The sequence below is a fragment of the Leucoraja erinacea genome, chromosome 39 (genome assembly GCF_028641065.1).
Source record: "Leucoraja erinacea ecotype New England chromosome 39, Leri_hhj_1, whole genome shotgun sequence".
NCBI classification, from domain to species: Eukaryota; Metazoa; Chordata; class Chondrichthyes; order Rajiformes; family Rajidae; genus Leucoraja; species Leucoraja erinaceus.
Window position 1 is genome coordinate 11,536,900 of NC_073415.1, and position 13,815 is coordinate 11,550,714.

The 13,815-nt window shown below is 43.0% G+C and overlaps 2 protein-coding genes across 4 annotated transcripts in view; both read right to left on the minus strand.

The window, feature by feature from the left end:
- The window catches only part of stxbp2 (syntaxin binding protein 2), a 65,636-nt gene that overhangs the window by 25,190 nt on the left and 26,631 nt on the right, over window positions 1-13,815 (minus strand). The window contains exons 15-19 of one of the 3 annotated variants that reach the window (XM_055663944.1): window positions 13,103-13,209; window positions 12,537-12,635; window positions 12,083-12,168; window positions 11,074-11,231; window positions 6,339-9,910 (exon numbers count right to left, since the gene is read on the minus strand). The exons of the other annotated variants lie outside the window; for them this stretch is intronic. Of the exons in view, the coding sequence (XP_055519919.1) occupies window positions 9,831-9,910; window positions 11,074-11,231; window positions 12,083-12,168; window positions 12,537-12,635; window positions 13,103-13,209 (530 nt within the window). The 3' untranslated portion in view covers window positions 6,339-9,830. Of the gene's footprint in view, window positions 1-6,338; window positions 9,911-11,073; window positions 11,232-12,082; window positions 12,169-12,536; window positions 12,636-13,102; window positions 13,210-13,815 lie in introns of those variants that run through there. 3 annotated transcript variants of the gene reach the window in all.
- Window positions 1,382-3,299, minus strand: LOC129714382 (putative serine protease 45). Its single transcript, XM_055663948.1, has 2 exons — window positions 2,953-3,299; window positions 1,382-1,721 (listed from the first exon to the last, which is right to left on the minus strand). Exons 1-2 carry the CDS (start codon window positions 2,955-2,957, stop codon window positions 1,388-1,390), a joined length of 339 nt encoding a protein of 112 aa, XP_055519923.1. The 5' UTR covers window positions 2,958-3,299; the 3' UTR covers window positions 1,382-1,387.

Below are 13,815 nucleotides of genomic sequence, written 5' to 3' on the forward strand. Positions count from 1 at the left end.
TAAGAGGGAATTGCAGATGCTGGAGAATCGAAGGTTACAGAAAAAAGCTGGAGTAACTCAGCGGGTGCAGCAGCATCTATGGAGCGAAGGAAATAGGCAACGTTTCGGGCCGAAACCCTTCTTCAGACCTACAAACCTGTATGTCTTTGGAGTGTGGGAGGAACCCGGAGAAAACCCACGCAGGTCACGGGGAGAACGTACGAACTTCGTACAGACAGCACCCGTAGTCAGCGATCGAACATGGTTCTCTGGCGCTGTGAGGTAGCAACTCTACCGCTGCACCACTAACTTTTAAACTTGTTTGATGGAATGGATTGCATTGGGAGTACTTTACCATGCAGAGAGACTGCTGCTTGTCCACATTGGTCACACAAATCACACTTTCCTTCAGGTTTTCAGGGTAGAACTTCTCACAGACCTCCAGCTTCTCATGGCTGACTGGCTGCTTCACAGTCTGGTAGATGGGACTTCCAGCTACACATACAAAGCAAACAGCATCAAAAGGTGTTACACTTTGGACAAGCGGAAGGGGAAAGTATACAGTTAGTATTATATTACATAAGTATACAGCAAGACCGTGAACAGCACTGATGTAGAGTGGGATCTTGTCCTCGTCCATAACCCCTGGATAGTGGCAACACAAGGAGGCAGAGTGGTGAAGAATGCATTTGGTATGCCTGCCTTCCTTGGCCGAGGCAATGAGTACAAGAATCAGCAAGTTGTGTGGAAGTTTTACAGCAGCTTGGTCAGGCTGCATTTGGAGTATTGTGTGCAGTTCTCATCTTCCCATTACATGAAACATAGAAAATAGGTGCAGGAGGAAGCCATTCGGCCCTTTGCGCCACCAGTTTAAATTCCATTTGGAATATTTTGGAGGACCAAGAAACCAAGAAGGAAGTGAAGGTATTGGAGAGAGTGCAGACGTCACAGTCTGTAATGTCTTCAAGTTATCAGGGAGAAGAAGAGCACTCTTGTTTTACTGCAAACCAGCAAAGTTTTCCCCTTTGTCTTCTGGGAAGTCCTACAGTTTATTCTAGTTTATTGTCAGTGCGGTGAAAATCTTTTGTTGCGTGCAATCCAGTCAGCGGAAAGACAATCGAGCCATTCACAGTATAGATACATGATAAGGGAATAACGTTTAGTGCAAGGTTATGTCAGCAAAGTCTGATCAAGGATAGTCCGAGAGTCACCAATGAGGTAGATGGTAGTTCAGGACTGCTCTCTAGTTGTGGTAGGATGGTTCAGTTGCCTGATAACAGCTGGGAAGAAACTGTCCCTGAATCTGGAGGTGTGCGTTTTCACACTTCTATACCTTTGGCCCGGATGGGAGAGGGGAGGTTGGTGTGAGGGGGTGGGGGCTAAACTCAAGGTGTACAGTACATGGGGTTCATCGGAGGGAAACAAACGCACACAATATTGAAAGAAAGTGACAATAATTACCAAGACTTAACATCTGCCATCCAGTGACCCAACAGTTCTCCAGTGTGCTCATGTCAAGGTAGCGGTCATCGGGGAAGCATATGGGCGACACAAGTTTGTTAAATACGATTGGTTCCTTCACCATGACGAGAGCAATGTCATTGTCTGGGATTTTAACCCCAAACAGTTCAAAAATAAAGTATTCGTGCAAGATGACCTTGTGAACTCCATAAATAATCTGCATGCCTTCCAGCTTGAGTGTGCCAGTCACAATGACCAGACTTTCAAACAGAGCTTCAGAACTGTTGAATGAAGCAGCATAAAAAGTAATTTAATTGTGTTTGCAGTAATAAAAAGGAATAAACGAGATGTTGCCTGACCCACTGAGTTACTCCAGCTTTTTGTCTATCTTCAGACTGATTCCTGGGATGTCAGGACTGTCTTATGAAGAAAGACTGGATAGACTTGGTTTATACTCTCTAGAATTTAGGAGGTTGAGAGGGGATCTTATAGAAACTTACAAAATTCTTAAGGGGTTGGACAGGCTAGATGCAGGAAGATTGTTCCCGATGTTGGGGAAGTCCAGGACAAGGGGTCACAGCTTAAGGATAAGGGGGAAATCCTTTAAAACCGAGATGAGAAGAACTTTTTTCACACAGAGATTGGTGAGTCTCTGGAACTCTCTGACACAGAGGGTAGTTGAGGCCAGTTCATTGGCTATATTTAAGAGGGAGTTAGATGTGGCCCTTGTGGCTAAGGGGATCAGGGGGGTATGGAGAGAAGGCAGGTACGGGATACTGAGTTGGATGATCAGCCATGATCATATTGAATGGCGGTGCAGGCTCGAAGGGCCGAATGGCCTACTCCTGCACCTAATTTCTATGTTTCAAACTAAAAATAGGAATTTGAAGAAACGTCACCCATCCATGTTCTCCAGAGATGTTGCCTGACCCACTGAGTTACTCCAGTGCCTGGTGTCCTTTTGTTTATTAACCAGCATCTGTAGTTCCTAATTTCTACAAAACATGGTACATGGATAGGAAAGGATTAGGTTAGGGGGTCAAATGCGGATAAGTAGGACTAGCATGGATGGGGCATCTTAATTGGCATGAACAAGGTGGGCTGAAGGGCATGTTTCCATCGTGTATGTCTAATGGGAAGGTGAAATTAAATTAATTTCATAATTTCACGATCAATATGTTTCACATAGAGCCGGAGTAACTCAGCGGGTCAGGCAGCATCTATGGAGCTAAGGAAATAGGCAACGTTTCGGGCCGAAACCCTTCCAGGTTTCGGCCCGAAACGCTTCCAGGTTTCGGCCCAAAACGTTGCCTATTTCCAGAAGGATTTCGGCCCGAAACGTTGCCTATTTCCTTCGCTCCATAGATGCTGCTGCACCATAACTCAGCGGGTCAGGCAGCATCTGTGGAGAACATGGATAGGTGACGTTTCGGGTCAGGACCCTTCTTCAGACTGACGAGGTAACAATATTGATATTTTCCACAAATTGCTCCAAAATCACATTATACTTACTACATGAAGATGCAGTGCGCTGTGGTCACAACCCACCACCGGCTGAGTATGTCCCCACCACACAGGTATTTCCACTTCAGTTGTAGATGGACCTGCCAGGGGAACTCTCCAATGCGTATCCCTCTGGCAAAGTTGCTTTTATATCTCACTGTTGGTACACCACATCCTGTAAAAGTGCGGAAAGATAGGGTTTCAATCCTGTGCTCGTGGGTGTTGTGTCCTCTTTACACCAACTGAGACAGTATACCAATAGGATTTTGACAATTCTCGTTAAGTGGTCTATAGTTTGTGAAGTGGTTTCAACGTAAGGGTGTGTAGGGTGTAGGAAGGAATTGCAGATGCTGGCTTAAACCGTAGACACAAAAAGCTGGAGTAACTCATGGGTGTGTGGTGTGGTGTGTGTGTGTGTGTGTGTGTGTGTGTGTGTGTGTGTGTGTGTGTGTGTGTGTGTGTGTGTGTGTGTGTGTGTGTGTGTGTGTAGGATAGTGTTACTGTGTGTGTGTGTGTGTGTGCGTGCGTGTGTGTGTGTGTGTGTGTGTGTGTGTGTGTGTGTGTGTGTGTGTGCGTGTGTTGGATTAACTGCTGATGGGAAGGGATGTGAAAGGCGGGAGAGTACAAACATTAGGGCCATCTACTTTAGTTTAGAGGTACAACATGGAAAGGCCCTTCAGCCAATCCTCGCACTTTCACATCCACTCCCTACACACTAGGAGCAAATATTACAGGGGTCGGTCAATTAACATACAAATTTGCATGTGTTTAGTATGTAGCATCAACCACGATCACATTGAATGGCGGTGCTAGCTCGAAGGGACGAATGGCCTACCTGTGCACCCATTGTCTATGTATCTATGGAAACCTAGCACCCAGAGGGAACCCATGTAATCACAGCGAGAACATGCAAACTCCACACAAACACCACTATGAACATGAATTGGATCAGGCTCCACTTTGATGTTTAGTACTTATGAAACGGGACAAGGATGATTTTAGGCAGATCAACCCAAGGAATACTCATCCACTGAGGATATTAGTATGAAAGTATTTTCTGAAAAGTGGTCCCTTTCAATCTTACAGCAAACCAAGTAATAAGCATACTTGAGTTTTATTCTAATTGTGTCCTCCTTTAAGTAGGGTAGATGGTTTACAGGTGAATCAGCTCTTGCAATTAAACTGAGACTTGATACCAAAGGAATATTTTTGGCTTCGGGTTACAACAGTATACCTCAAAGACAGACAGCAAAAGTTGTTGTCGAACAACATTTTTGTACTCCTGAATCTGCTGTATAACTGCTAAATGTCTGAAACAAGGATTCATACTTACCTTGACAATAACACCCAAGCACGATCCAAATAAGTATACAAATATAAACTAATTTCATTTTCTTTCCCCACTTTGTTAAAACACATGGACAGGTATTTTCCAAACCTCCTGCACCATCTCCAGAGCTTTTGGTATTGAATAAAGAGTCTGCAATTGCTCACATTGTGACATAGTACCAGGTCATTGTTTTACCAGTAAATCAGCACGTCCGTTTTCTTCCCCTCCATACCATCGTTGGTTTATGTAAGAAAGAACTGCAGATGCTGAAAGAATGGAAGGTAGACAAAAATGCTGGAGAAACTCAGCGGGTGAGGCAGCATCTATGGAGAGAAGGTATAGGTGATGTTTTGGGTCGAGACCCGTAACCATCTCTCCGTAGATGCTGCCTCACCCGCTGAGTTTCTCCAACATTTTTTGTCTACTGTTGGTTTATTGATCATTTTTGCGTGCGACAGATTTCTGTTTAAAAATAATTAGATCATCCTCTCAATGTATCCATTCCAATGTTGGATCTGATCACAGCAATGACGAGGTTTAAATTACTTTCCTGAAAAGTCTACATTAGTACAAACTATTGAAGAGATGATCAGATGTCAGCATTGGTTTCCTTTATCATTGTTAATTTTTTGCATCTTTCATTCATTGTTCTTTATCTCTCTACATCATCGTCTATATCTCTAGTTTCCCTCATCCCTAACCAGCCTGAAGAAGGGGCTCAACCCGAAACGTCACCAATTTCTTTTCTCCAGAGATGCTGCCTGTCCCATTGAGTTATTCCAGCTTTTTGTGTCTACCTTTGGTTGTTCTGTTTGCAGAGTCAGGCATTGGGAAGTATCGGTGGTCTCTCCACAAAGGTCCTATCTTTTGATTGTTTCATATTTCACATCGTCTCTCTCTACTTCCCCCTCCCCTTCCCCGATTAAGCTCCATCATCTTCCACCCCACCCAATTCCACTCATAGCCCAGCAGCATGTCTAACCCCTATCCCTCACCTCTTTCTTCTGACTATCTGCCATCCACACTCTTGGTCCTCATGCAGTGCTCAACCAGAAACGTCATCCGATCCTTTGCTTGTACGGATGCTTCTCGAGCTGCTGCGTTCCAGTGTTTTCGCTCCAAATTGCAGCATTTACAATCTCTTGTCACCCCAAGGTTTCATCTTTTTATTGGATCTGAAGACCCCATTACAATTAAAAGAGTGGCAAGGGCAATCTCAAGTCAGTACATGTACAAATCCCACTCTGCTCCTTACTGCAGGAACCCACATGTCCTCCAACTCTGTCACGCTAATGTTCTGGTTACAACTGGACGGTCAACATAGACAAGGGTGCCTGAAGGACTGTTTTATTTGCTGTAACTCCACTCTTTTATCAAGCAATTCCCTGCATTCGAAAAGTATATTTCAGATAACTGCTTGCTATAGAGACTTTGTTTAAAAACAGAATTGTGCATGGAAAGCTCCAAGATAGACTAATGTAACTAGGAACAATTCAAAGACGACATTGATTCAAGTGAAATTAAATTGAAAACAGTCAAAGACCTTCTGATTGCACAAAATTAGTGGCTCGATTGTAATCATTTATTGTCTTTCTGCTGACTGGTTAGCACGCAACAAAAATGTTTTCCGCTGCACCTCGGTACACGTGACAATAAACTAAACTGAACCAGATTGAACCATCACAACTGTTCAAAGGCCAACCATCATCAGCTGTTCAATCTCAAACCTCCTCAAAAATAAAGATGAGAATAAGAGGAGGTTGCTGATTAACTGTTCGATTTGATTCACATTTGAGAATGAAATGGCTAATGAATGAATGCAGGAAGACCTGGAGTATATTAATCAAAAAGGAACCATGGGCTCTGATTTACAGAAAAGGACAGTGTTGGAGTAACTAATTGGGTCAGACAGCAGCCATGGAGAACATGGACACGTGATGGCTTCATCAGAGTCTGTAGATGGATCCCTACCTGAAATGTCACCTATCAGTGTTCTCAAGTTTGTTCAGCTTGTCCCAAGGTCATGGTATGAAAAATGCTAGGTTTTCATTTCGGAAACAGAATTCAATTAAATAACAAAAGGATAAGTTTATTATATCTTTTGCAGATTATACACAACACACACCACGCGAGTAGCACAGTCATTGTTAAATGCACGTACATACAAAAAATATTCTGGCTATTACCGCTAAAATAAAGAAGAAATATTTACATTGATTGCCATCCAGTTAAATCATGTACACACTGCAAATAAATCCATTGGATTGTTGACTACAGGCACATTACTCGGTGGAGTCCAAGGGCAGAACATTGAATCAAATTGCTCCTTCCAGTTCAAGGCATGCGATCTGACTGCAGATAGTCACATCAATCCCCTCACAACCACCTTCTGAAGGAACGGGAAGCTCCTGTTAATTGCTGAAGGATACCCAGATCTGGTTTAAAAACAAGACACAGTGCTGGAGCAACTCAGCAGATCAGGCAGTATCTCTGGAGAACACGGACAAGTGACTGAAGAAGGATCACGACACAACACGAAATGTCATCTATCTGTGTTGTCCAGAAATGCTGCCTGACCCACAGAGTTACTCCGGCACTCTGTCTCAATATACAGTCATAATGTTGAGAAGAGCATAAAGGAACCAGGAAGGTACTGACCAAATTCAGAAGTTCCAATGAAGACAAGTGATTGATCTGGGTCTTTGGTGGAGGTGAGGAAAGCATAGTACAAGTTGGAATACAACACTGATATAACCCGGCTTGAAAAGTGCTTCGGGTTTCAGGCAAGTCAATGAATTCACTGCAATCTTTCAAAAGGCCAAGCTGTATGCACAAGAGTAAATATACAGCTGAACACAAAGCACAATGCACCTTGGATAATGCCCTGTGCCCTGTGGCTATGAATGGATCACCTTCCAACAGAAACCAGAAAATATCACTTCAACCCAATGCACCTTGAACTACAAATGTCTTTCCCACAAGTGCTTTTTGCAGGGTCAACTTCTTAAATGTGCCAATGGAGAGCAGATTGCTAAACCGTTTCAAAGCTGCAATACATTCGGAACAATTTTTAGTATCATTCCATTAAAAGAGCGGAGTGTTGGGAGAGTTCTGTAATTCAGGCATACATTGTAATTAAACAGGATACATGTGGATTAAGGCAAACATTTTGAAAAGTGGCAAGCTAGCTATCCCATGAATAGTTTAAACTGGACTGCAAGGTTATCCACAACCAGATGAATCCACCCACATTTTCTACATGTCATTAAATAAATTTTCAATGTAGACGGACAAATTAAATCCATAATATTATTGGAGAAAAAGTTTACAGACATCCAATGCATTGAAAAAAATCCCATTTACGTGGAACTTGTGCAGAGTGGGTCGGCAATGCATTTAGTTAGTGCAATGAAGCTTCAGAAAGTGAACACATGCAGCTTGGCGGACCTCACCGTGAGCAGAGGCTCCAAGTAATCTCCTAATCATCTCCTTGAGCTGCAGAAGGGCAGGAGTTCTTGCAAACATTGACAAACTAGGCCTTGGCTGAAAAACCTACAACATCCCCTTTGGTGTGAAATGTGACAATACCTGGTCGCTCGACTGAGAGAAGGAATGTTGTGCTCGCTAGGTGTAGCTGGACTCACAGCTCAGAAAACTGGATTCAACTTAGAGGATGGGTAAAGAAAATAATCTTGTCACATTTCTCCAGTAAACATAAAAACAAAACACATTTAAAATACTCGCTAGAAGAAAGCTCTCAGTTAATAAAGAGAACTTCATTAATAATTTACCTTCGAGGTATTAAGTGTTTAGGCGTGAAAATATCTTTGAATACGAGCTTCACTAGGTTAAATAATCTAGAAAATCAATTCATCTCCTGTTGTGCATCCTGTGGGACGCTGGTCCATGCCAACCTGCCTGTAATCGGATGTAGGTTTGGGCCACGATTCCACATTAAGCCTTTAGTTTTGGCAGTGCTCGTGGCACAGGAGCAGAGGGTGGGTGCGGGGGCATAAACAGGAGAGCACTACCTGTGGAAAACCCAGAGTGCAAATCGCCCTCGACCGCTTCCTTCAAGTGGGTTTAATAGCTTGAGTAGATGTTGTCCCACTGACCATGGACGGCCAGGACAATAGAGAGGGCAAGCAATAAGGCCACAGCTCCCGAATTAGTCAGAGGGAACCTGATTCAGCAATGTGTCATCAATTGCACATCATCCAACAGGAATTTAAGTAAGATTACTGGCAATGGAAAATATGATACGAAACGTGTATAATCTGCAATATATATTTTGGTTTCAGATTAAATGTACTTATTGCAATTGTAATTTTAAAATTCAACATCTGTCCCACTGATCCTTAAACATATTTTTGTCCTAAATTCTATTTTTCATTATTTGGTTTAAAAAATATACTTCAATAAATGTCAAACATATATAATGTATGCCTATATAAAGCAACAATGGGGTGGCTGCACAGTTGGTATTCTACACAGTCCAATCAAAGGGATTTGGGTTAACTTTATCTGAACCTGAATCTAAAGAATGAAACACACAAGTTTAATGCCTGTTCACATATGCAAGCAGAGGGGCTTGGTAAAGATTATGCAACACAATACAAATATATCATCTTTTATGATTTGATCCCAGCTTCCAGTTTACAATGAAAAGTGCAGTAAAAAATTTTACAAGAGGGATTTCATTGGTGTCGAGGCACTCTCTGCAATTATACATGAAAAGATTGGTTACAGAAGTAAAGCAACTCACCAGATGGCAAGTTGTTTGCTAGCTTTGGTTGCGTTTCACAAGGTAGCAGATAGCATCAGTGCACCTCATTCTTCAACCTGTAGATTCTGGTTCATGACAACCGTTGTAACTTATTCTCGCCCCTTTCTATCTAAACCTGGGGTGAGTCACCCCGACAACTCCTTCTGCTGGTTAAAAGTTCCACGGACAAAGGTGTGTGGTTGGGTGCAGGAGGGGACCGTGTAGGTTGTGATGTGGAGGGCAGAGTGAAGTCTGGGTGGAAGGAAGGGCCAGGTGAGCTGACCACAGGGAAGGGAGGAAGCCACAAGATTTCTATCACCACCAGCTAGCTACAGGTTACCCAGAGCTCAAGGACACAGACGGTGCGGACCAGGCACCGACGGCAGGAGTTCCCCGACTTATCTACACACCCGTAACACCTTCGCACTTAGCAAAAGGGTAACCTGCCACTTATTGGAAAATACAGACTAACTATTCCAACAGTGGGCTCAGGGAACATTTAATGAATCACCATCCAAGTGGTGAGGGACATTTTTATTTGGGAGGCAGCAAAATGGTGTGGAAGAGGAGGAACTCATAGGAAGCTTCCAAAATGGCAAGCAAATTAGCACTGATGGCACCCAGGCGTGACAATTACAAAAGGATACAACTGTAAACTTCAATTGAAGGATAAATAAATAATTACATCTATCTCTCGTGAGCTAAACATACAACAGATGATTTAGAGTCTGTGGATTTAATTACAGTCGGAAAACTATAAGCTTTTGAAGGGACGGTGACATCCAAGTTGTTTCAGCTTTGTGCCTCCAAGGGATTGTCTAAATTCTTCAGGCTGTCCAGGAATTTTTCTGGAGTGAGGATGTGAGTTGAACCTAGAGTGGAGACAAAAAATGGATAAATGTTGTTCTGTTATTGACCAGATAAAAATAGACATGCCTCAGCTGCAAGTGAAGGATCAAGCATTCCCAACAGGCAGGTCCGTGACAGAGGAATTCATTGCCACAGACAGTTGTGGAGGCCAAGTCAATGGATATTTTTAAGACAGATTGATAGATTCTTAATTAGTATGGGTGTTAGGGGTTATGGGATTGAGAGGGAAAGGTGGATCAACCAAGATTGAATGGGGGAGTAGACTTGATGGACCAAATGACTTAAATTCTGTTCTCATCACTTATGAACATATTACCTCAAACTTTTACTATTACCTTGCATTTAGCATTTGTTGCAAGTGGATGGTCAGTGTCAAACTGTGCTCGTCAGAGCCTCCTGTACACAAATTAGATGCTTGTTTTCCTTTGCAACAAGAGTGACTTACACGGCAAGAATATTTTGCTGCTCACAATAATAAGAGGGAGTTAGATTTAGCTCTTAGGGCTAACGGAATCAAGGGATATGGGGAGAAAGCAGGAACGGGGTACTGATTTTAGATGATCAGCCATGATCATATTGAATGCCTTGAAGGGCTGAATGGCCGACTCCTGCACCCATTTTCTATGATAACTATTTCTGACAGGAATATGAAAAGCAGGACGAACTGAAATAGGTGACTTGCATTTATGAGCCAATTCAAACCACAATCCCCAGCTGCTATTTCATGTGCCAGCTGATAGTGGACCCTTGACGAACCTTGTTTGGATAGAGTTGGTCAAAGTCTATAATATTTGGACAAATTCTATAAGTGTTTCCAATATAGATGATCCCACGTAGATATTTTACTATCCCAACATTAAAGAAACATTTAGACAGGTACATGGATAGGATAGATTTAGAGGGAAATGGGCCAAAGGCAGGTAGATGGGCGAGTGTAGATGGGACATCATAAGTGATAGGAGTAGAATTAGGCCATTTTCAGCCCATCAAGTCTACTCCACCATTCAATCATGGCTGATCTATCTCTCTCTCTCTCCCCTAACCCTATTCTGCCTTCTCCCCATAACCTCCGACACCAGTACATGTTGGTTGGCGTGGGCAAGTTGGGTGGAAGGGCCAGTTTTGATGCTGTATGATGCTAGAATGGCAGAGCTGCCACACTTACCGATCAACACCTCCCATTTGTTGTCGGTGGCTTTTGTTACTTCATAGGCGCAGCGCATCTCAGACATGGTGATGCCTCCGATAACAAAAACAATGAGTCGGGGTCCACTTCTGTACTCTGTTGGAGTCTTGCTCTTGTGCCAGTGACCAAAGCGGGCACTGGAAGGGGGAAGAAATGTTCACTTCAGTTAAAGACTCCTCAGATATTATTAACACAGTATTAATAAATACTGGAGCGGGTTATTCCATGCATGCACACAATCTCACTGTACCAATTGGGGCATGTGACAATAAACGTGAACATTAATACAACATTTAAGCCTTTATTCTGGCTGTGGGAATTGCTGGCATGGTCAGCACTTATTGCCCATCGAAGCATTTTGATACAACTGAAGAGTTTAAAGAAATAATAAAATGGAACTGCAGTTGCTGGTTTATACCAAAGATAGACACAAAGTGCTAGAGTAACTCAGCGGGTCATGCAGCATCCCTGGTGTCTCGACCTAAAACATCACCCGTCTTTTTTTCTCCGCAGATGCTGCCTGACCTGCTGAGTTAAGCTAGCACTGTGTCTATCAGTGATATCACTCCACTCATTTAGTCTCACTGCTATGTAACATGGAATCACACAACACCTGCAATAAAGAGAACCAAGCTATTTACTGGTTTAGTTTAGAGATACAGAGTGGAAACACGCCTTCGGCTCACCGAGTCCACACCGACCAGCGATCCCCGTACATTCACTACACTACACACTAGGGACAATTTTACATTACACCAAGCCAATTAATATATAAACCTGTACATCTTTGGAGTGTGGAAGGGAAACCCCACGCAGGTCACTCCATACAGACAAGCACCTGTAGTCAGGATTGAACCCGTGTCTCTGGCGCTGTGTGGAAGTAACTCTACCACTGCGCCACCATGTCACCTGTTCAATCTGTGCAACACACCCCACATCTGACTTTGGTTTTCAACTAAATAGGTTAGAGTAGGCTTCAATCACATACCTCACTGCTGTCTGAGTGGATGTCGTTGGAGTGGGGTCCGAGACAAATGGCCACTGCTTTTTGCAAAGCTTTTCTTCTGTGGCATCCTGTGAAAACCACAAGCTGTTACGCAGAAATATCGACACCATTGCAAAGTAACATATTTGGATTGGTTCTCAGTCTCTGGTACAACACAAGCTAAATTATTCAGGGTGGGCTGCATCCTGCAGACAGATACTATGAAGAGGGACGTCATATATGTTGACACTGAAAACATTCACAGCTCCAACAGTGCTGAGAATTCCTATTACACTCGTGCCTGCACTGCTGTTTGCCTGTAGATCTCAGAGACAAGAAATATATCCCAGGTCTTTCCGTGATGCATGGCACAAGCATGTTTTACAATGAAAATACAGATCACATTCCATCCACAAATGTGCAGCACACAAACTGGATTTGTACTATAAGCACCAACCTCCATAATGTCTTTAATGGCTGGTGTCCACCTGGAGAGTTGGTAAGTTGACTCTGTTCGATGTTTTCTGTCTTGTTTCGACTTGGAGGGTGATCCACCCTTAAAATGAAATGGAAAAGGATATTAGAACGGAGAACAGTGCAGCATAAGAAGAGGTCCTTCGGCCCACAATGTCTCTGCCAAACATGATGCCGGGACCATCTCTTTGATCTGCCTGTGCATTATCTATATCCCTCCAATACCTGCATATCCATGTACCCATACAAACGCCTCTTAAAGGCCAATGTCCTATCTGCCTGCATCACCACGTCCTGGCAATCACACTGAACAAAATCTATGTTCTTCCATTCGTTGTATATCCACATGCTTATCCAAACGTCCAACATGGATATATACCATAAATAATTTTAAAACATTACAATTTGATAAGGTTAATATACACTGAATTATACCTGTAAAACATACGGAACAAAACAAGAATTTAGTTCAAAAATACCTATTGTTGCATTGTTGCCGAAAGTGACCAGAAGCAAAATTGAACTGCAGTGTATCCAGGTATTACATACCCCAGTGATGATGGTAGTGCCTAGGTTCTGAACATTTTGGATGATGCTGCTGTCAACCTGGATGTTTGCGTGCTGAATAAGTTTGGTGAGGTTCTCCTCTGTGATCCCTGAAACAACCAAAGGCCACAAGGTTCAAATACAGAAATGATAACGGAGTCATGAGAGACAAGACTGCGCAGATTGTGGAATATTGAGTTAAAATAACGTTCTGGGGGGAACTTAACGGGTCGGGCAGCATCTGTGGAGGGAAACTGATGGAATGTTTCGGGTTGGGGCAGATGGAGTTGAGACGGGATAGGTGGTAGAAAGAATGGCTCTTTCTAGATACTACCCCCTCTCTCTGCTCCACCAGAGTGAAGATGGGACCCCACACACAACATTCTATCTGTTGCCCTTCACAGATGCTGCTTAACTCTCTGCGTTAGGCCTGAAAATGTGACAACCAGGTTCAAGAACAGCTTCTTCTCGACAACCATCACATTCTTGAACACTACACAACATTAACCATAACCTTATCTCAACGTCTAGGACCTATTCTGGACTTTGTTTTGGTTGCACCACACGTTGGTTTGGCACAATTATGGCTACCTACTATTATTACTTATTAATATATTGCATTATGGATTATTGTATATTTATTTGTCTGCTATTTTGTTCATGGGTCGTGAAGCTGTGGCAAGTATGAATTTCATTGTTCTGCTGCCGGTACAAAT